We start from the raw sequence: 23,530 nt of genomic DNA, 5'->3' as shown, positions 1-23,530 counted from the left end.
CAACAGTGTGCGTGCGTGCGTGCACATGTGTGTGTGTGTGTGTGTGAGAGAGAGGGGGAGAGGGAGAGAATAATGTACTCATTGCCTTTGTCCCTCCACACATACGTATGGCGTGGACTTTGGAGCTGGAACAGTCTGTAACTCCCTTCACTTCATATGGAAAACCATGGGTATAAAAGACCTCTGCTGAGACCAAGGCCTCAGTCTCTCTGAGTACTCAGCAATCCCTAAAGGAGAGAGCTTCAACGAACCCATCATGGGGGACTCAAAGCTCTGCCTGCTGCTTTTAAGCACACTTGCCTTGGCTTGTAAGTATTTTTGTAATTTATTCAAACACTGCAGTAAATGTCACTTTTATTAATAGTGAATTGTTAAGAGTTTCATTTTGAGTTTTCATAGTTCAAAATACTATTATATCAACAAATCCACTTCTCTTCTTTAAATTGGTTTGTTAACAGATGTTTTTGTTCTTAAAAATAACTATCTTAGATTTGTTTTTCTTCTAAAAGGGATATATTAATTCAAATACTCATTTGACTTATGCCACATTATCAATTAAACTTTTTTTGGTTTTCCTTATAGATGCCCAAGATGAGGGATCATGCGTGTGTAAGTTCCAATATTTTCAACAAGATTCACGTAGATTTACCCACTTTACAGTTGACATGAGTCCTGCCGGAGTCTATACTTGGCTCCCTCCTTTTTCCTTCTAAATCTCTTGGCCAAAATAGCTGATCTACAAGCTCACAATGCATCTTATAGCAAAGCATTGTGATCTTGAAGATCTGCTATTTTTGCAAAATATTTGACCCAGAATAGGGCACAAAGGTTCATGTGATTGACTGTGTGAATTTATAATGGTACAAAATGTGCCATGTAATGTTTTAACTGGTGAACTACAACCATGTCTACAACATGTCTGAAGAAATCTCTGCACATTGAATATATATGATTACTGAAATGTATTGCCAGTGCTCTAGACTGTTTTTTATCGTCATCTTTTAACAGTAAACCAAAGGTACAAAGCCTTCAACAAATATGAATACCTGTATGAAGCTGAATCCCTGAATGCCATCAACGGCGCCTCAAATCTTCGCAATGGAGCCAAGGGCTCTTGCAAGGTAGATTGCATGCCAAAAGCAAATTAATACTCACTTTTATTTATGCAAGAATGTTTAAGTTTCTCCAAGTAACCATTTTAGTGTTCATGTTGTAGTTTCCAACTTTCCATGTATCTAATTAGTGTATTTCAGCATAATATACTAAAAGCTAAATCACACCTGCACAGGTGGAGATTGAAGTGCCCCAGATGTGCAACTTCATCATCCGCACCACAGGCTGTAGCCTGAGTGAGGTGGTCGACATGGATGCCGATGGCAATGCTGTGGTCGTCCCTGCACCCAGCTCTGAGGCCTTTGCTGCTGAAATGGAGAAGTAGGTTATGTCAGCAGCACATACTTTTTTACGTGAATGAAAACTTGATTGTTATTCAAGTTAAATTAAGAGTGTTTAATTAAGTGTGATACAAAACTTGTAAAGAGCCAACTAGTTTTCAAGTTAGACATCATAGCATATGTGATTTATTTTAAAATCTTTCTTAGATATGCTCTGAAGGTTGTGGTTGAGGGTGAGTACGATGTCAAATTGTACCCTGATGAGGGTGAGACGTCGACAATCTTGAACATCAAGAGAGGTATCATCTCTGCCCTGGCCGTGCCTCTGTTGGAGGAGGAGAAGAACAAGAACATGGTACATTAAATTGCTCTTTAATTTATACCTACACTGCAGGCATCCACATGTGTTTTTCTTTTGTATACATTATGTCACTGGTGAAAGTATTACTTTTGAAATCAGAGGAAAATTATAAACTGAATGAATATATGAATATGAATATAAAGATTTCTCTACAATCATTCATTTCAGCCCACCATCCATGGCAAATGCAGCACCTCCTACTCTGTCAACGCACGAGAGGACATTGCTACTGACATCAGCCTCACCAGGGATCTGTCCAAATGTGACAAATTCATCCCCATGAGAGACCAGACCAGCCCCCTGGCTCTGATCTCCGGCATGGTAAGACATCCAGCCAATGTGGTTTGGTGGCTTGTTTATAAAATACGGTGGCATGCACCTTGAATTTCTGAGTCTGAGAAGTAACACAAAACTATCTACTTGCAGCACTACCCTCTTGCCCAGCTGGTCAGGAGCTCCCAGACCTGTAACTACAAGTTTGACAATGAGAACATGCACATGACCTCTGGTGCCTGCACTGAGAACCACATCCTGATTCCTTTCTCTCACAAGTAAGTCAACCATATACAATACACGGTTATCTCACAGTATACATGATTTTGCATGCATCTATTATGTAATAGAGCTTAACTACGTGTTTGCCCATAGGGGAGAATATGGTGTTACCAATGTTGGCAAGCAGTCTTTGACTTTGCTGGAGGTTTCCGCTTACAACGACAGAGTCTTTGATTTTGGTAAGGAGATCTTTGGATTTATCTTTTTTCCTATGGATGTTCTTTGTTTTCTTTTTCTTTCTTTTCATCAGACTGTTTACTCTCTGTTTACTATAGATGCAGCCACTGTCAAGGGTCTGAACATGGAGACTCCTGTTGACAAGAGTGTTATCCAGGATAAGGATGCTGGTCTGGTTCTCCTGAGAGAACTGGCTAATCTGCCTGAGACCGAGGGTCAGAGGAGGGCCCATCTCTTCCACGTGCTGGTTGATGTGGTCCGTGAAATGAGGATGGAGACCCTGAGCGCTGCCCTTCCTGAGGCTCTTGAGGTGTCCCGTTCACTCAGCTACCAGGTTCTGGCCCAGTGTGGTACTCCTGAGTGTAGCAGTGCCATCATGCAGATCCTGAGGACCTACGACAGCTCCGCTGTTGAGGTTGATGCCACCGTGTTTGGTCTGGGACTGGTGTCCAACCCCTCTCCCCTCCTGATCAATGACATGCTGGAGATGGCTCAGTACAAGCCCAGCAAAACCATCATGTATGCCCTCAGCAATGTTGTCAAGAGGTGAGGAAACAAGTCTTGAACTTACTTACTAGTACTGTTAGTACTAGCTTATTTTGTGTTACACAATAGATAACTCAACTGCCACATTCATGTTCAATTCAATGTTATTTCCTTAATAGGTTCTACAAAGCTGAAGGCAAACTGACCCCTGAAATCCATGCTGTTGCTCGTTTCATGGGCTCCCAGCTGGGCGACTGCACTGGTGACAATGCCTTCATGACTCTGAGGGTGAGTGGTTATCTCTAACAGACTTATACTCAATAGTTAACACTTTACAAGATAGTAGATAACAGATCAAACTCATCAATGGTTTCATGACTTTAGGTTATTGGAAACATGGCTGCAGCCATGGGCGCTGCCGGCCCTGCCCTGAGGACTGCTGTGATCGAGTGTGTGAACCAGCCTGCTGCATCCCTTGCTGTTCAGCAAGCTGCCATCCAGGCCTTCAGGCTGACCCCTGTCCCTGAGGAGGCAAGTCATACATACATTAGCACGATTATTAAGACTTTACAGAAGTAATAGAGATACTTTTTTAATTAAATGACGGATGTATTTCTCTGTCACAGGGCAGAGAGATTCTCATGCAGGTGCTTCTGGACAGTGCTAGCCCCCTGCAGAAGCGTGTTGCTGCCTACCTGGTGCTAATGAAAGACCCCCAGCCAAGTGAACTCGCCCAGCTGGCTGCTGCCCTGCCTATTGAACCTGACCAGCAAGCCAAGAGCTTTGTCATCTCCCATATTACCAACATCTTGTCTTCAACTGAGCCCGAGACAGAAGAGTAAGTAAAGCCTTTTAATATTAAATATGCATCATGAGCTGTGGGTAAGAGGATTTCACCTTTCATTTAATGCTTAACTCTAATTAGTACATCTAACTTTCTTATAGGCTGAGACAGAAGATCCTCGATGCCCTGCAAGGTAATGAGATTGGAACTGTCATGGACCCAACCAAGTTCTCCCGCAACTACAAGGTTGGATCTGTGGAGGGCAACATGATCTTTGAGGGTGCCAGCTATCTGCCCAAGGAGGTTATGCTTGAGATGACCCTGAAAGCCTTTGGCTATGACATTGACATGATGGAGGTAAATAAAACTGATTGTTTCCTTGTAAGATATAATAATGGATTGCTCAGTTTTTCAAACTCGCCTTTCAATTGTCACATTAACAACGAACATTCATACATTTCCAGATCGGCATGGAGGGCACCGGAGTTGAGCCAACTGTTGAGGCCCTGTTTGGAGAGAACGGATTCTTCCCAGACACAGTGCTGAAGACAATGTACTTTGTCTCTGACAAAATGCCCCAGGAGGTCAGCCTGGTCCTGAAGAACCTGCTCCCCGCTCTAAGGAACGACAGACGAAAGAGACAGGTAAGTTACAAAGGTTTGGATGTTAATTTACTACTTACTTTACAAAGTACTCATAAGTCATCATCTCATTATTTGTATATATTTAGGCCACCCAGAACATCATGAGAGAAATCGGACGCAACCTTAACAAACTGGTGACTGAACTGAAAGCCCAGCAGACCCCTGAGGCTATGGTTTACCTGAGACTTTTGGGAAATGAGTTGGGATATCTCAAGACCAGTGACATGGAGGAGATGGCCTACTCTGCTGCCATGATGATTGATAACATGCTCAAGATGCTCCCCATGGATGTAAGTAAAAAATAATCAGACTTAGTTTTTTTGCTTTTGTACACCACAGGGGGTCCATAGACTTCACTGCTACATGGCGAGGTGGCAGCCAAGTATATGAACTTTTAATGTTTGTTTTAAGCATGCCTACCCGGGGCGTCATGTGTGGGGTGGCATGCCCCCCAGCCATTCTTGGTGTTTTTTCGGGGCATGAATAAGATCCTAGCTTGTTTCTTGTATGAAACAAAATTTGTATTTTTGTAAGAGCTATTTATATCGACCACAATGTCTTACGTTCACATTTAGTGCCCTAAACAAACATTAAAGTCCATAGACTTGGCTGGCAAATGATTTACATCATAAGTGCTCTAAATTTAAAAATCCCATAGACTTGGCTGCCATATGACATATTCTTCAAAAGCCATGCAAAAAATGCTATAAAGAATTGTCATTTACTTACTGATTTTTGACACAGTTGAACTGACTTCTATTTCCTGACAGTTGATGAAGGGACTGATGACTAAAGCTGACAATGAAGTCTTCGCTCACTACATCTTCATGGACAATGAGTTCTTCCTGCCCACTGCTACTGGTGTGCCTCTGAGGATTGCCCTGTCTGGTACCTTCACTCCTGGTATCAAGGGTGGACTCAACATTGCCCGTGACATGGTAAAAATCTTCTCATTTTCACAAAGATGAATAATAATGAGATGTACCATTACTGGTATCTCTCTCATAACCCATCGCTGGCTGACCACTTTTTTCCCCCCTAGAGCGAGATTGCCTTCATGCCCTCTGCTGGCATTGAGTTTACGACTCAGATCGGCTCTTTCATTCCTGAGTACATCAACACTGGACTGGAGATGCACACCAACCTCTTCCATGAGAGCGGACTGAGCGCGAAGATCTCCATGGGAAGTAGTGAAATGAAGTTCACCATGCCTGCTCCTAAGAATCCTACCAAGCTCATCAGCATTACGTAAGCCTCAACTGACTATGTACGCAAACTGTCTATATGGAATCTAATTCCTGTAAATGCAACAATCCAAACTTTCTTCTTTCTCAATTACAGAAACACATTTGTAGCAGTGAATGGTGCTGAGATTAAAACTATCCCCCCTATGGTGGAGGACAAGGTTGATGTCAGTGAGTGTAATCCCTTATTCGCTGGAATGAAGTACTGCACTTCCCTGATGTACACTGATGCTTACAATTATGAGACCCCCTACTTCCCCTTCACCGGAGACAGCAAGTAAGTGAAAACCCTGAAACTTGTAAAATGCTAGAACAGCATTCGTGAATGGAATGCCTTTTAAATTGTATTGTATTTAAGTCAAATCAATCGTAAAATGGATCTACCTCTCAGGTTGGCTGTGGAGCTCCATCCTACTGGCGAGGTGACTGAATACTCTGCTACCATCACGTATGAGCTCGTCACAGAGGATGAGAAGGTTGACATCGTGAAAATGGTCCTGACGGCGGAAGGTAACAAGATTCAGCAAATAATTATTTCAAAGCTACATTACGGAGGTGATGGAATTTCTCTTAGCCTACATTGGAGCTGTTCTTATTGTCACATTTATTATACACAAACATGTGTGTTTGTGGGGGCTTACACTGCAGGCACAGTTTTGAACTGGAACAAAACTCATATATAAAAGAATATTCCACTAGGTTTTCCCTTACTATTATGTCAACATAGTTTTGTTAGAGTAATATACCTTTAGTCAACATAGTCAAACCTAAAACAAGCAATTGGCTACTATGGTAGTCTTTGCAACTGATATTGAATTCTGGTCGTTAGGTACATACTCCACACATTTTGTCATTAACTTATTTATGACTGCATAATAGTGTTAACAGCTGAAGGCATTTTTTCCTTTACCAGGTGCTGGTGAGGCTACAGCAACTGTGATGTACAACAGGGCGAAGAATGTCCTCACTACTGACTTCCAGATCCCTGACTACGACCTGGAGGCTGGATTCAGGCTGGGTGTCGTTGACGCCAACACCAAGGGCAATGGAGCTTACGCAATCTCCCTTGACCTGATCAACAAGAACATCCCTCAGCTCTCCCTGGTTGCCCGTGCCAAGTATGAAATCAATCAAAATATTAGAAACAAATATCAGTATACTTGTATACTGTATTTGTATCTATATACTTCATCAATGTTTGTTATGAGACCATTAACTCCCTTCTCCCTTCACCCTTCTTAGGGTGGCAACAATGGAGGAAGCTATGCTGCAGCTCCAGTTGCTGGTTCCCTTGATGATGGCTGATGCCAGCCTCACGGCCAACCTGAAGCGTGGTGAGACACTGGAATTAGAGCTCACAAGTGACATCAAGCTCCCAGAGACCACCTCACTGCAGAAGATTGCCTTGAAATATGGTAGGATATGAATCTTACATTCATTCCCCTGTGTTATAGAACCCTCCATTATGTGCTACTATTGCATTCAAATACATTTCCCATTAATCACAGCAGTTAGCTTGATTTGACCAATTTGGCGTTTCTCATTCACACAGCCCCATTTTTTAATGTATTATTATCTGCGGAATTCATCTTGCATCTTACAACATTATTTATTATTCTGTGAAACTAACATAAATAACTTTTTGCAGATGACAGCAAGATTGAGGCTGAGGTCAAGTCTGAGATGAACTCTCAGATCCAGAAACTGCTCCCCAATGCTGAGGCAGTTGAAAGGATTATCAATGAAGTTCTTGAAATGCAGGTTGGACAGACTGACATGAAGGTCCGTCAAATCATCACCATGTCTATGGAGGTAAAACCATACCCATATGTCACTTTATGCTTCACTTCAACATGAATCGATATTTATTGTACTAACATTACAATTAACATTGTACTAATGTGTCATTTTAGGCAACTAACAACTACATGGACAGATATGTTTCTGGTATCCCTTACATCACTTACTTGAGGATACCTGCCATGCCTGAAATTACAATGCCAGAGAAACTTTTCTTCAATGCGTAAGTTAAATGTTTTGGTCAAAACATACACATTGCTAAATAGCCAGCCAGGAGGATATGTGATATGTGTAAAGAATAAAGATGTGTTCATATATTGTTAAATATATTTTTTTTTGGCAGTGAGGCAAAGGCTGCTTACAACTTCAACAATGAACGCTTCCTCATCTCTCTGCCTCTTGGAGGAAAGTCAACAACAGCAGACCTGAACTTCCCACCTGCCTTGGCCACCCCAAGCCTGTCACTGCCCCTGTTTGGCCTGGAGGTTGCCTCCATTGAAATTCCCATCCCAGAGCTGGTTGTCCCTGAGACTATTTCTGTTCCTCTCTTTGGAAAGGCTGAGGTTGTAGCTAAAGCAAGCACTAACCTGTACGAATTAGAGGTATCTGCGGCTCTGGGAAAAGATGCTGCTGATACACCAAGCTACTCAGCCAAGTTTGAAATGGAGGGAACTTCCCCAGTAGACATCTTGGCCCTCAAGATGGAAGGTAAAATGTTCTTTAAAAAGTATTACAATCAGCAATAAAACATAAATTAAAGCTTTATTTTCAAGTGTTTACTGAACCTCACAAATGCACTGTATTCCCTTTTTCAGGCTCTGGATTGCTGGTTGGCACTCCATCTGATTCCCTCAAGGCCCACGTGAAAGCTGCTGTGACCCATAAACTTCTTGAAGCCAGTGTGAGCATCATGGAGGTTGGAACCTTTACTGACACAATCAGTGTCAAGTCCAGCAGCAAGATTGTAGCAACAAGTCCTCTTGGCCTGCTAATTGAGCTAGAACACACCGGCACGATTGGCTTCAATGCTGAAGAACTTTCTGCTGATAGCAACCTTGAGGGATCCATCAAAGCAGGACCCATCTATGGCAACACCATTTCTACCCAGGCTTTCGCCATCTTCCCATTCAGGCCAGAAGCAAAGATTGACTCCTCTCTGAAGATTGATACCACCATTCTTAAGGCTCAGAACACCATTGCCGCCACATTTGTCAATGGTGAGCTCAGTGTTGTGTCAAACACTAATGCTTTTGACGACATCCTGACCCATGCTGCAGAGCTTTCCTTCAAGGAGAACAAACTGGCCCTGACATGCGATACAAATGCTATTGTATTTGGCATGAAGGTACATAACCAGGCTGAGGCCTCTGCTGCCACAGATGAAGTCATCATCAAGATGGAGACCAATGCTGACCACTCTGAAAACCGCATCTACTCATTGCTTACTGCCACTCTTGATGTCAATGGCCTGGCTCTAAGCAGTGATGCTACTTTGAAACTCCTTGAAAATGAGGCTGTTCAGAAAACTACTCTGAAAATAAACAAAGAGGGTTTGGCTGAGCTGTCCATTATCAACAAGGCTGAAGTGCGTGACATCAAGGTTGATAATGCCAACACTCTGACCATCACTCTCTCTAGTCTTGACTTCGACACCAAGGCTGAGGCCATCGTCAGTGAGTATGCTACTTATTCTCATGACATCACCATTGCCCTGAAGCCCTACACCGCTTCTGCAAATGTGAATAACAACCTGAAACTGCTGGCTGCCAACATCATCAATGAGGCTCAGTTGAAGGCAGAGCTTTACAAAATGGACCTGACTGGAATCCTGAAAGCCACCTATGGTGAAGAGGAATTCAAGCACACTTATGAGATCAATTATGCTGATGTGACTGCCAGTGCTAAGTGCAGCACAACTGGAAAGGTGTTTGGAACCCACATGAACCAGAACAGTGAACTTGAAGTTGTTGGTCTTGCCGCCAGGATCACCAATGATGCCCGCTTCAACTCTCAGCCCATGCGATATGACCACTCCATCCGCACTAGCTTCATTCCTTTCGACTTCAACCTTGATGCCATGTTCAATACTGATGGTGACCTCACCCTGTACGGCAAGCAGAGCGGCCAGCTCTATGGCAAGTTCCTCCTTAGAGCACAGCCCCTGGCTCTTGCAACCTCACATGAATGCAGAGCCTCAGTTACACAGCAGCTGGACAATGGATTCTCCCTTGAGACCACTGTTGACAACAAGGTGGATGCATTGCTGACTCCTCAGGAACAGAAGGCCACAATGATGCTGAAATCTAAGATGAACAACCATGTGATGAGCCAGGAAGTTAATGCCTACAACAATGCTGAGAGGCTTGGACTGGAGATGTCCAACACCCTCCTTACTAGCCTTCTCAACACTGATTCCAGTGAAAACCAGGAGTTTTCCATCTCTGGCTTCCTTAAATATGATAAGAGCACTGAGAGCCACATGATTATGTTGCCTTTCATTGAGAATTTCCCAGCTATCCTTGAAAACATCAAGGTTGTGTTTGTGAGCATGGCAGAAGCACTGCAAAACTACATCAACAATGAAGACATAAAGGCTAGGATTGAGGCTATTCCTCAGTATGTGAGTGACTTTGTTTCCGAACTGAATATTGAAGGCAAAGCAGCGCAGCTCAAGCAGACCCTGATTGATTTCACCCAGGAATATGTTATCACCATTGAAGAACTGGAGGCATCCCTGATGAACCTGAAGGATGTTCTTGAGAAAATGCTTACCGAAATTGCTTCCCGCATGCAGGAAATTATTTCTTCTTTCAAGGAAATGATTGCAAGTGGCACCTTGTCTGAGAAGGTCATCAATAGACTGAACCAGGAGCTGAATACCTTCTTTGACGAGTATAATATCAGGGATATGATTGTTGCCATTGTTGATGCCATTGAAGAGGTCATCAAACAGATTGACTTGCAGAAGCTAAGTGAAAGTAGCCTTTCCTTCCTTCGTGATCTGGATGTTCAGTTTGATGTCAAGGCTAAGCTAGAAATGGTTGTCAGCAAGTTGAAGGAGTTCATTGCCAGCTTTGACATTACTGAGTGTGCTGAACAGCTGAAAACTTATATTTCATCCCTCAACCTGGATGCCTACATTCAAGAACTGATGGCACAGTTTCCAACAAACCTCTTTGGTACAACAGTTGAAACTCTCAAAGAATTGATCCAACAGTTTGACATCATTGGAAAATTCAACACAGTTGTTGCTAAACTCAGAGAGTTGATCGTCAAGTTTGAAGTTGACCAGAAGGTAGAGGCCATCTTGGAAAAGGTTGTGGAGCTCATCAAGCAGTTCAAGATTGATGAAACTGTCCAAGTTCTAGTTAACAACCTGAAAGCCATTGAGATGCCTGTTAAGATCATGCAGGTACTGGAAAATGCCATCAACTATCTGAAGGCCACAGAAATTAAACAGGTGATTGAGCAAATAAATGTATATGTGGACATCATTGTACAGCAGCTTAAATCTTTCAACTACAATGCTTTCGCTGATGAGGTCAACCAGATGATTTCTGCTTATTCCGCTCAAGTAAATGAGCTGATCAAGGCACTTGAAATCCCCCAGAAACTTGAAGCCATCAGAGAGTTTGTCAACTTTGCTCTTTCTACTGTCATGAACTACCTGGAGCAGCTGAACCTGAACTACCTCCCTGTCCTACCTGTGATTTCACTCCCTGAGATCACCCTCCCAGAGATTTCATTCCCTGTCATTCCTGCAGTTCCCGTTGAGAAGCTCATTGAGACTCTCCAGATCCCTGAGTTCAAGTTGCCAAACATCCCTACTGAGTTCATGGTGCCAGCATTTGGAAAACTCTATTGTGAGATGAGAGTCAACTCTCCAATCTACAGTATCAGACATGTTGCTGAGCTGCAGAGTTCTGTTGATGCTGTGAATGCTCCCCAGATGACAGCGGTTTTGACCTCTCAGGCAACATCTCCCAGCTTTGAGATCCTCAACTTCAACCTGGATTCTACAGCCCGTATTGCTGTCCCTGAGGCGCACAATGTGATTGTTGCTGAGACCCTTAAGTTTACTCACTCTGTCCTTGAGCTTGAGCACCAGGCATCTGTAACTCTTAAAGACCTCTCAGCCCAGGCCACAGCTAAGACCACAGTGAAGGCCACCACTTCACCTTACACTGCCGAGCTTGTGAATGAAGCCTTCTTTGCCACTGCAGGTGGCTTGTCTGGCACTATTGACACCACATACTCTCACATGCTTAACTTCCCAATCATTGGCATCACCAGTGAAACGTCTCTGACCCAAAAGGCTGTTGCACGCCAGGAGGGAACCACCATTACCTTGACTGTTGGAAATGAAGGCACTGCCAAGTTCAACTCTCATGATGGAGTCCACAAGAGTGACCTGCTCTTCACCATCAATCCCAACATTGCTAAGGTAACTTTCACTAGCGATACAGACACAGCTCTTCTGAAGATGAAACAGACCCTGAATGCTGACTCTGTCACTCTCAGCTATTTCAAGTTTGATGCCCGCTCTGAGGCAGAGGGCCCAGCTGTCAAGAACAGCCTTCTGGTAGCATCTGGAAATGTCAACCTTTATGATACGAAGATTGAGCTGAAGGCGACCCACGACACAGAGCTGGTTGGCACACTCAGTGGAGTTCTGTCTAATGCAGTCAACATTGTCATCCGTCCAGTTATGGTTGTCTTTGATTTCCAAAACAAGGGAAACACTGTGCTGGGATCGATTGCCAAAATTGATCTCCAGAATGATTACTCAGCTACCTTCAAACCTGACACCCAAAAGATCAACACTGTTGCTCTGGCACGTCTCAATCAGTACAAACTGTTCTACAACGTCACCATTAACAACAATGAGAAGGAGTTTGGTATCTTCGCTGATGTAGATGGTGAGGCTAATCTTGACATCCTTGCAACCCCCATCAGCATCCCTGAGCTTAATCTGCCATTTGTTGAAATCCGCACCCCAGCCATCAGTGATCTGAACTTATTTGAACTTACTGGTCTGAAGAAAGTCTTGACCACCACGGAGCAGAATGTTGCTGTAGCAACCAAGATTGTGTACCAGAAAAGCATGTATGCCCCTCTTGTTGATGTGATGGGTCTGATCCAGATTCCCTCTGTGGGTAACCTGATCACTGAGCTGTCCTTTAAGTCTGCAATTATCAACCTGAATCTTAATGCTGGACTGTACAATGAGGATGATATTGTGTTCCGTCTGGGAGCAACAACCGCCTCTGTGTTTGAGAGCCTGAAGGCTAAGCTTGATGGCACCACCAGCCTGACCACCAGAAGAGGAATCAAGGTGGCCAACTCCCTGTCCCTTGAGAACCCCCATATTGAGGGTACCCATGAGAGCACCATCAGTGTGTATCCTGAGACCTTCGAAGCAGCTGTCTCTGTAGCTACTGTAGGCAAGATTGCCCTGCCCATCCTCATTCTGGAAGCCAACCAGAACCTGGTTGCAGACACCAAGACCAAGGCAAATGCCGTCTCCACCTTGAAGCTGAAGGGTGAATTCAATGTGCCCATCATCAAGGCTGTTGGAAAGGCAGAAGCAGAGCACAGCCTGAAGCTGGAGGCAACATTTGAGGATGCTTCTCTGGAAACGACTACAATGGCAAATATTGAGGGCACAGTGTTTGAAGAATATCCACTTCTGACAGCTCTTAACAATGAGGCTAATCTGTACCTGAACGCTGATGGCCTGCGCTCCACAATCAAGGTTCTTGCTAACACCAAACTCAACCAGGGTCACATCAAGCTCCTGGAGATGGATCTGGACGGAAGCCTGGCAATTGAGGCCTCCCTTAGCCGTGTGTATGCAGCCCTGAAGATTGCCAGCAACAACGAGGCAAATGTCATGGACTTCAACACCAATGGAAAGCATATTATCCAGGCTACAATGGACCTTGCACCTACCTCTTCCTTGACCGCTGATATTGAGATTGATATGTCTCAGCCAAGCAGCCTGGGTGAACTCACCATCTTTGAGAAGACCATTGTTGAGCTGACAGCCCCAAAGCAAAAAATCTCTGCCAATGCCAAGATTGTAACTCCAGTGTACACCACAAGCCTAGCAGCTGAGTTGGAGGGTGATGCCCCTGTCTTCAAAGTGACATTCAAGTCCACTGCTACCTCAGTCTTTGTCATCTTGGATTATGACCTTGATTGTGAGTGCCTATTTTGTCGTCATAAAACTATTAAATACATAATATTTCAAATGTAGTTATTAATTTGAAAACAATTTGCTTCCATAGCTGCCATCACTGTAAGCCTTGAAAATGCTGCCCTGTCCCTGACTGGCAAGGCTGTATTGACCCATGCTGACCTTATCATGGACATTCAGCATGTTCTGTCCCAGTCTATGAGGTACCCACTTTTGTCTGAAGCATCCCATCTGATTTAGGTTGTGATTTTTATAATTAAGTAATTGACGATTTCCGGCGTTCTTCGACAATTCAGACACTGACATTACTGTTTTCTTTTTCCCCATATAAGGAAGAGACGCCAAACTGACGGAAGGTAAATATTACATACTTGTAACAAAGTAATCATCTATCCATATGGATAATATTGTCTTAGTTTTCATTCTAATGGTTATTTCTCTATTCAGTAACGGCAGCCTCACCTTGAACATGGACATCACCAGTCCCACCTTCACCGATGTGAGCTTCCGCTATGCTGCCAGCAGAGATGGTGTCACTGCTTCTCTCTCCACCCCATCAACTGGCTTCATTGGTCTTCAGGTCCAGGGCAGGATGCTATCTCTGATGAATGGCAGACTTTATGGACGTTATGCTGTGAGTATTCTATATTCATATTTTGTCTAAACAATTTACAATGTAGGCATTTAGCAGGCTCTCATCCACAGTGATTAGGGGAATAAGCAGAGTAGTACTAAATAAACTAGGATACCAGGTAATCAACAAACTTAACATCTGTCTAAACAACATAACTTGGAAATGTATTATTTTAAACTACAAATGTGATCATCAAATTATGATGTTTAAAGAGAATGCACTCAATTTGTTCTTCTGTTGTTTTTACCAGTCTGCGCCAGAGGATGATGTAGACATCTTCATCATTAGAGCTTCTGCAAAGGATCTGAATGTTGCCTTCAACATGGAGGCCCCTGAAATCATGATCAACGGACTAAAGGAGAGGCTCCCAGCCATCGTCTCTACCCTGAACGACTTTGGTGAGAAGTATCAGCTCATTGGACACGTCACTGGACTTAAGAGTGCCATCGTCAATCTGGTTGAGGAGACTTACACCACCGTCAACGACCAGGCTGCAGAGCTCAGCCAGCTTTCCATTCTCTTCAGAAACACCATCGTTCAGTACCAGAAGATTGCCCAGGTTTTCCTGGATGCTGCTGTGAAATTCCTGAGGGAAACCCAGTTCAAGCTGCCTGGCTCTGATGAGATGACCACTCTCCCAAAGGTCCTCAAGAAACTGACCGGTACCATTGCCGCTGTACTAGAGAAGGCCATCGAGATTATGCTCGTTAATGCTGAGCTCACTTTCAACACCATGGTTGACATGTTGAGCAACATTCAGGTCACCATGCCCATCGGAGATGTCATGTCCGGAGCTCAGATGATTGATCGACTAAGAGATACAGCGAAGGCCTTCCTTAAACAGGTTGTGGATCTTGTTAAGCAGCTGGAGAGCCTGGACATGATCTTGGAGAAGCTGGGCGAAACCCTGAAGGTCATTGTTGACAAAGCTCAGGAGTTTGTTGATAAGAGTCTGAAGTCTGACATCCTTGATGCCGTTGCCATTTACATCAATGCTTTCTATGGCAACCTTGTCACTCTTCTGAAGAATGTCATGGATCAGGCCAACACAGTTGTGGATATGGAGCATTTGAATGGCACCATTGATTACCTCATGGAGGTTGTTAGATCTGTGGTGGGCCTGTTAAGCAACACCGTCTCTGAATTCCTGCAGAAGACTCCCGCTGTGTTCCAGGAGTATGTGAAGGTTGAGGGAGGAAGGCTTGACATCCACCTTCCATTCTACCCCCGCCAGACTACAATGGACCTTGCACCTACCTCTTCCTTGACCGCTGATATTGATATGTCTCAGCCAAGTGCAGAGATTGAAATGTCTCAGCCAATTGAAGAGTAAAAGGGTGAAGAGTAAAAGGCTCCCGCTGAGTTCCAGGAGTACGTGAAGGTTGAGGGTAGAAGGCTTGAGATCGACCTTCCATTCTACCTCCGCCAGTGAGCGAGTGTAAAGGACTAAAACACCATCATTCTAACAAGAATGTTGGCAATTCGTATTTAATAACACTTTTTTAAAGTATATTCTAATGGTACTAATGCTGAGTATACAGTATGAAGTATAAGAACATGTATATAACATCAAACGAAGTGATAAAATTGTCCCACATGTACCTATCTATTATGAGTATGAAATAAAGACTGTTTGCTATTTAATTTTGTATCGTGGGTCTTTTATTATAATCCTTTTCAGTCAAATTGAACCAGACTAAATAAAATGTTGCATTTTAGGTTTTAGCTATGCAGCTAGATTAATCTCTTCTTGGGTTTTTGTACAACTGCCAACAGTACTGTATTTGTATGCTTGATTATATTTAGTTTAACAAAGGTAGAAAATCCATCACTATACCAGTAATAATCCACATTTTTTGCACATTTTTTGCAAGTAATGTTTTGTAGTGCAATATGTACACATTAGATTTTTTCTCAGTTTCCAACTTTGCACAGTAAGGGGCAGCATCACACATCTAAATTTGTTGTTGAACAAACTATGACACAGTCATAAAGTAATTCTAAGATTCTGTTCCTGACATTATGTAACCCAGGTGGAAAACCCAGCTTACAAGCTAAAAGAGTTAACAAGGTTAACCAAGCTATTATTTTATTTGTATTGAAATTCCTTACAAGGTATGTACAAAAGAACCTACCTCAAACTAATAATACTATGGTTTAGTTGTTTATGAGGTATACTTGGAAGCAACACTAGAGGGCAGCACTGCTTTTTACAAGCACACACTTGAAAGCGCAGCTGAAAGTGACTTCACCATGTCTACACCTTAGAGTATATGGTCTACACTCCCTCTTTCACGTTGGCGCGAATGCATAGAAGCAGAAGTGAATCAACAGAGACAGATTACGTTCATAAAAACGATATAAATAACAGAACAGATACACCAGCTGTGGCTACAGTGTGGTGCTGTATGTTAGCCTTGCCAGGGGGGAATCCTGCAGCCGTTTGGTGTGTGAACCAAACGTTAACCCACTCGGTGAGATAAACAAACCAACACATTGACATGTTTTGCTAAATCGCTAATGCTAACGTCTTTCATATACATGATGCTAACAGCTAGCACCGTGTTTTATACAGGCAAACACCTGTTGTGAGACTTGAGTCCTGACGTCGCTCAGTACTAGAACATTGGATGTGATTCGGTGAGATATGTGTGGTTGTTGAAATGTTGTTGTAACTTACTAGTGTTGTGGGAAATATATTATTTTACTGTTATTGTACTAACTGCACAAAAACAGGGTTTGATTTGAGTTATAAGATGCACTTTCAAATGGGAAATGTTACAATTACTCCTTATGGTGCAAATGCATTTTAAAGGTGCATTCCACATGTTTTGGTCATAAATGCTAAATGACAGGAGGTATTCTATTTATATTATCAGTATGTGTTAAACACAGTGAGAGTTAAGTAGTGCCTTTGTGTCCTGTATTATGATAGAAAAGCACTATGTGTATTTTATTTTGCACTAAAATGTAATTTTTAGTTCATGATTTAATAAGAGGTATTTGATATTTTTGTATGTTGATATAATGGTTAAATTGAAGCAGTTTAATACTTTTATTTTATATTCAACCAGTTATTGGTTAAAAATATGCCAAGCATAGCCTATATGTGACTATGTGAAGATATAATTCTAAAAATTCATTTCATATGGTATTTGGGTTTAGAGTTAACTGAGTTCATAGAGTATTTGCATTCCGCAATACTCAGTTGATATTGAGAAAAAAAGGTTGTACAACAAGAAAAGAACATTATAGAGATACTTGAAGGGATTTAATTCATATAGAGTTAGATTATAGAACTAAAAGACCTGTTTCAAATACAGGTCAGGTTTTTTGATGAGGTTGAAGATCCCCGGAGACCAGTATTCCTGGAAACCAGTATCCCTGGAGACCTAGTTGATGGCGAGCTACCCAGTTTGATGATCCCAGGACCCAGATCTGCATCAACCACATTCTCAGACAGCAGACGGCCGGTCTGTTGATGGTAGGATTGTGCCAGTCACCCGACTGGTGCTGACCCGAACGCGTGATAATTAAGAGTGCACTCCAACGAACATTGATCACATAGACCCGGTCTGTGTGGAACTCAGGATCATAGTCAGACTTGATCAGTCTGATCCCAACGAACTATTGACTTGACTTATACCAATACTGACAGTACAGAGCTCTAAAAGTGACGACTTCACTTAAAGACATTTCTTTTCTATTTTTATTTTGGGGGTTATTGTTGCCGGCTAATGTACCATTGTTTATATGTATTTCATGTGCACTATATGCAGCTGCTTAAATACTAAAAGGGTGCCAAGAGGTTACTCAACAAAAGCTACTGTGTCGTCTGATGTGTCACTGTGGTCATTGTACATCGAACATAACAGCTTTAACGGACCTAGAACAAAGCGTCCACCGTAATACGCAGAGTGGGGTACAGGTGGGGGTTACACATATAATTGACTCCAAAGACACTTTAAATTCAAGTTGTACCCTTTAAACTGGAAAATCAAAACCAAGGTTATGACTCAAATCATTGGTGTATTTGTCAAATGAAATATCTATCCAATCTAAGATGGTCAATCTTATCTCTCATTTATTTAGCCAATGAGGTTGAGGTTTAGGTAATGAGGTTACATTGAAATGATTACTTATATAAAACAATTAATAATTCACTTCAATGCAGTATCAACTTTCAAATTAGCATTCTAATCTAGCCTACATCTTGTCAGGTGTCCGATGAACAACTTCATAGGTGACTGATGATTACAGTGCATTGTTATAAATTTGGACTTATGGCTGACTGTTTCACAATTCTAAATAACTCATCTTTACCATTATGTGAGTCAAACGCAAAGCAGAATGTACTCAAATGGTGGATGTTAATTCATATTAATTGCAATTGAGTTAAAATTTCTCTCAAAATCAAGGTTTGGACTTGTGAGGTGCACCATTGCCCCGAGCCGGACCAAACTTGGCACCAACACTGGTCAGGGGTCTGCCACCAGAATAGCAGCCATGCATGCAGGCCTGCAGGGTCCCCCTCTGTGTTCCTATTGACTGGGGTTTAAACGGCCATAACTTTCAACCCATTTTCAAACAGTTTGGCTTGTTATAAACGTCAGAGGTGTTATAAAAGTCAGCATACTTATGGACTATGATATAAAAATAACATTAAGAAGATAAGCATCCTGAATCATAACGTTTGTAATAAACCAAAACGTTTGTAAATCCGTCAAGATTTGAGTAAGCCTATATGTTTTTAGCTGATCACCATAGAACGTACCAGAAACGTTCACTGTATCATTGAAGCAAGATGGCACGGATGCCAGAGACTCCGCCTTGCGCCATCTAGCCATGATATGTTTATGGATGCCCCAATACCTCTGTGTTCCTATTGGCTGGGGTTTAAACAGACAACTCCAATTCCCAGCATGCTAAAGACGCCAAATTTGGTAGGTGCTCTTAGACGGCCAATAGGGATGGGTTGTAATTTACTGATGCCTCGATCCCTCTGTGTTCCTATTGACTGTTTAAACAGCCATAACTCCATGCTGTTCCCAGCATGCTACAAACTCCAAACTTGGTGGGTGGTCCGATAGACTTCCAATTAAAATAACCTCTTCCGTTTTTTCCTTGAAACTTCACACACACCTAGATATAAAAAAAATAGATGCCTCATTGGCCGCTGCAGTTCATTGGAGCGACGTGTCTCCTTTGAAGGCAGGAAGTCAAGCGGAAGTGCTGCTGAAGGCATTTGCTGAAGGCACGCTGCGTTGCTGCCCAATTAATTCAAGCGACGTCACTCATGCGACTCCTCTGGCTCTCGCTGCCACTCAAGTGACTACTGGCTAAACACAGCGTGTCTTTTCCGGGACTTCTGTTGGGCTCATGCTTCCGCTATGCTTCGCAAAGAATCTCTGTTGTGCCTTCAATTTTGACATGCGCTCCAGAGCCGGAAGAGCAAGCTGATCACCATTTTATGTCTATGACCCACACACTCTCCGTCAATCTGTGTCCTAGTGTTATGGAGATGATATCCAAAGCGCCCTCTGTGTGGACACTGGCCCTAAATGAAAGTCCTTTATAAGTTTGCAGCGTCTGTGTTTTCTGCCGTTGTCTGCGGTTGTGTGTAATTGTGTGTGTGTGTGTGTGTGTGTGTGTGTGTGTTAGCCAAGTTTAGCCCTGTGGGGCTGTAATTGTGACAACAGATCCCATAGCCCGAACTCTGACCGGAGCTATCCAGAATTAGGCCATTCCAAAATTGCAGGCACATTTTGCGTACCAGTCCAAAATGAAAAATCTGCAATGAATGACAATTAGATTGAGCTTTCAAACTAATAATTATGCTTGATGTATATTTTACATATTTAATATTTTACACTTTCTATGTAAAATATTGATTAAATGACTCCAACTCAACCATTTTGCCTGGCTCCAGATTAATACATTCAACTTGAATTCAAATTCAATAATCAAATGTAATATTATTTTTGTGCACACTTGAATTTTCTGTATTATATTATATTTATACACTAATTGCTCCTGATGTGCTCCTGATGTGCAGGTTGGTGCCTTGCATGGTTCCCTCAACCACCAGTGTATGAATGTGTGTGTGAATGAGTGAATGCAATGCACAATCTATGCTATATATAAGCAGACAATTGTATTTATTTTTATTTTAACTTCTGGATATTATTCAGATAAACTCTCTTCTCAGCAAATACGTATATTATATATAATATATAATATAATATATATTATATATGAATATAAGTGTTGTAAATCTCGATTGTATACTCATTAAATCTACCTTACGGTCTCTTCCTCTATGGATACTGATATAGCCAACATCAGGGCAGCAATTTCATGAATGCCATGGCCACAGTTTGGCCTTCTGCCCTTCCAAAAGCGGTATGCCTTGCCCACACTGCCCCAGCTGATTACATTTTTGCCTATATTGTGTGAAATAATCAGCTTATAGATTTATTTCACTATTAGTTATACCAGAATGTATTAACACATTTTTGTAATAAAAAACATATTTATTAAAACCATTGTTTTATTTGATGGCCTGTGGCATTTGGCTTCATCCCATTAAGGGCTTAATGAAGATTCTTTTTAATGTTAAATTAACATTGATAGGCAAATGTTTGACTACACACGAAATAGACATTGTGTTGTTTTAAGAGATGTAGACAAACAAGAACTGATCAATTATCAGTTAATTACCAGTGGCTGCCTTATATCTCCAGACAGTGGCGGAAAGTTCTTATAACGGCAGGGGGTTCATGATCAATGATAAACGGTAAAGCAGTCGCTTTGTGGCGGTCGCTTATTCACGTACCATTTAAAGTTGCGCCTTTGCCAAAATGCCAGGGGGTTCAGTCGCGCCTCTGAACCCACGGAGTTGACGCCACTGTCTCCAGAATTGTGCTATAAAATGTAAATGTCTGTCTGTCTGTCTGTGTGTGGAAACAAGTTAACACCCAGTGCCACGTGACACCTCCTGACACCTTTCTTTAATGTAACCCGTTGGCACTGACGGCATTTAAAAGAATATATATATATATATATATATATATATATATTTATTTATTTTTTCCGGTGTGCACGTGATGATGTGCACATGACATGCACAACGGATTTTAATTGTCTTGTATTTGTCACAATGGCCAAAAATGGCACAACCTCTACACTTCAACCAGGTGGCACTGAATGAGTTTTAAGGAATATATACTTAGTTCATATTTGAAAGTGTGTGTGGCTATGTGCATGCGTGCTTGCGCAAAGGCCCTCAAGTAAATGTTCAGAAGGCGCTTGCGGGTCCATGATGGCTGCAACCCATGACTTAGTAGTGATTGTAATAATACTGAATTAGTAATGGTAACAGAAAAAAGCTCTCTAACTGATGTTCATACACTACAGTGTATTTAGTTAAGTGCTGTACAATGTGCTTTATTCTCCTCCGTTCACTCTCACATTCACACACCTTGTCTCTTGGGGGGAAAAATACATGTAAACACCTTTATTGTTTTTGCATTTAACACTATAAGTGTACTGTAATCATGGTATAACTTACCACTGCAACTGTAGTCTTCTAGATTAGTAAGCCATGTTCTGTTTGTTTTTCATGAAGATCTTGCAGATATAAACTTACATACATCATGTGCTGCATTTGGCCTAGTTTAAGATTCTCAACGCTTGTGTCCAGAGCCCTTTGCTTTAGCCCCAATGACACATTTTCTTTAGATAATTGGAGTCCTCAGTCCTTTTGTTACTCTTATGCAATGTCATGCTCTGTTCTTGTTCCTGATTAACTTATCTTTTTACTTTAGGTCATTACATTGACAGAGTTCACTTCTGTTGTAATCATGTGTTGTTTTATTTTTTTACACATTTCTCCAAGGAGGTGAAAGGTAAACCAATTAGAGTATTCACATTTCAAACTTTTATTCAACACATAAATATCTCAGGAAGATAGATTACATTTATAATTAATATTACACCAAAGAGTAGATAGAAATGAAGCTGTTTACCATTAATACATTTGACCTGGTCAACTTACACGGACAACAAACATGTGGGCAGCAATGACTATAAATTAAGCAAAATGAGCAGGCCTTCTTATGGGTTTCTGAAAACACAGGTATAAGAATGAATTAGCCTCTGATTGTGTATATCTGGACTGTCAAGAATTTTGATATCCTAATCGGACTCAAATGTCTAAAGTTTCCTGAAAACCCTGCCACACGTCTTCACAGACGGAAAGTCCATTTAGCTGAGGAAGGAGTAGAAATGAATGGCCGAGGCTGCCATGATGTACACTACAGTATATTGCACTTACTGTACTGTGTTGTCCCAGTGGTCCAGTACACTTCATGAAATACAAGCAAACAGCCCCAGAGGTTCTTGAGCAGGTTCCAGGAGGTCCCCATTCAAATTGTCTTTAAATTAATATAGCATAAAATTCAGTTTAGCCAGTTTTTACTACAATGTGTTGCATGAGCTTGTAGATCTGCTATTTTCAACAACAACAAAAAATACCATGTGGAAAAAATAGGAATATTTTTGAAACATTTTTTAAAATACAAATCTTGTGGGTCCCTGTCGCAACCCCTTTCCAGTGGCCAAATCATTATCAATTTGGAGGTCCTTGACATTAAATATTAATAAAAGCATTAATAAAAAATGTCCAAAACAGGAAAGAGTCCATTTGAAATGCTCTGTTGTATTGACCTTTTGTTGTTACTTTAATGAAAATCCTGTGTTAATGTGCCTTTAACCGTAGGACTAAGGTGCTGTGAAGCGCATGCATAGGCCATTAGAACATTGACATTGACTAACAACATTAATTTAAAGCTAAACTTGCTAACTTGCTAAACCATATTTAGTCCCTAGCTATCTTCACATACAAGCTGTACTTTAAACAATTTAATATCCAGAATACAAGATCTATTGTTATGAAAAGCTATATCTACTGTGTGAGCTGGTTTGACAGTTCACCCTAAAGGGTTATTTTAGTACAAGACTTACTGTAACTTACAGTATGTTCTGGGACTTGACCTTATGTGTAAATAACCTGCACCTGGTTGTTGATTTGCTCCTGTTATTATGAATATGATGGTTGATATGATCCTTTTTATGTTGATAACAACCGACCTTTGTTCTTTTTTATAATAGGTCACCTACATTTTGTGGGTCTCTATATATTGAGCAAACATTACAGGCAAGTTAAAAGCTGCATTTGGAGATGATCTCAAG

At 41.7% G+C, this 23,530-nt stretch overlaps 1 protein-coding gene and 1 long non-coding RNA gene across 2 annotated transcripts; both read left to right on the top strand.

Moving 5' to 3' along the window:
- Window positions 1-256: 256 nt before the first annotated feature.
- LOC308334642 (apolipoprotein B-100-like) lies at window positions 257-15,611 on the top strand (the record flags this gene model as incomplete). The annotated part of the gene is made up of 28 exons (XM_080791447.1): window positions 257-308; window positions 583-609; window positions 1,009-1,121; window positions 1,289-1,434; window positions 1,602-1,749; window positions 1,924-2,076; window positions 2,182-2,306; window positions 2,404-2,489; window positions 2,586-3,033; window positions 3,153-3,261; window positions 3,358-3,504; window positions 3,600-3,811; window positions 3,919-4,114; window positions 4,222-4,401; window positions 4,488-4,691; window positions 5,172-5,339; window positions 5,444-5,649; window positions 5,743-5,922; window positions 6,037-6,155; window positions 6,559-6,763; window positions 6,888-7,060; window positions 7,294-7,457; window positions 7,559-7,668; window positions 7,789-8,153; window positions 8,261-13,648; window positions 13,736-13,847; window positions 14,092-14,278; window positions 14,529-15,611. 28 exons carry the CDS (start codon window positions 257-259, stop codon window positions 15,609-15,611), a joined length of 10,806 nt encoding a protein of 3,601 aa, XP_080647573.1.
- Window positions 15,612-16,659: 1,048 nt separating this feature from the next.
- LOC308334771 lies at window positions 16,660-17,991 on the top strand. The gene is made up of 3 exons (XR_013965922.1): window positions 16,660-16,752; window positions 16,854-16,918; window positions 17,602-17,991. It is a non-coding gene; the product is annotated as an uncharacterized lncRNA (long non-coding RNA).
- Window positions 17,992-23,530: the final 5,539 nt, after the last annotated feature.

The sequence above is a fragment of the Protomyctophum bolini genome (genome assembly GCF_963924005.1).
Source record: "Protomyctophum bolini genome assembly, chromosome: 19".
Lineage (NCBI taxonomy): Eukaryota > Metazoa > Chordata > Actinopteri > Myctophiformes > Myctophidae > Protomyctophum > Protomyctophum bolini.
Note: the sequence above shows the minus strand (reverse complement) of the source record. Positions and strands in the feature narration are given on the sequence as shown.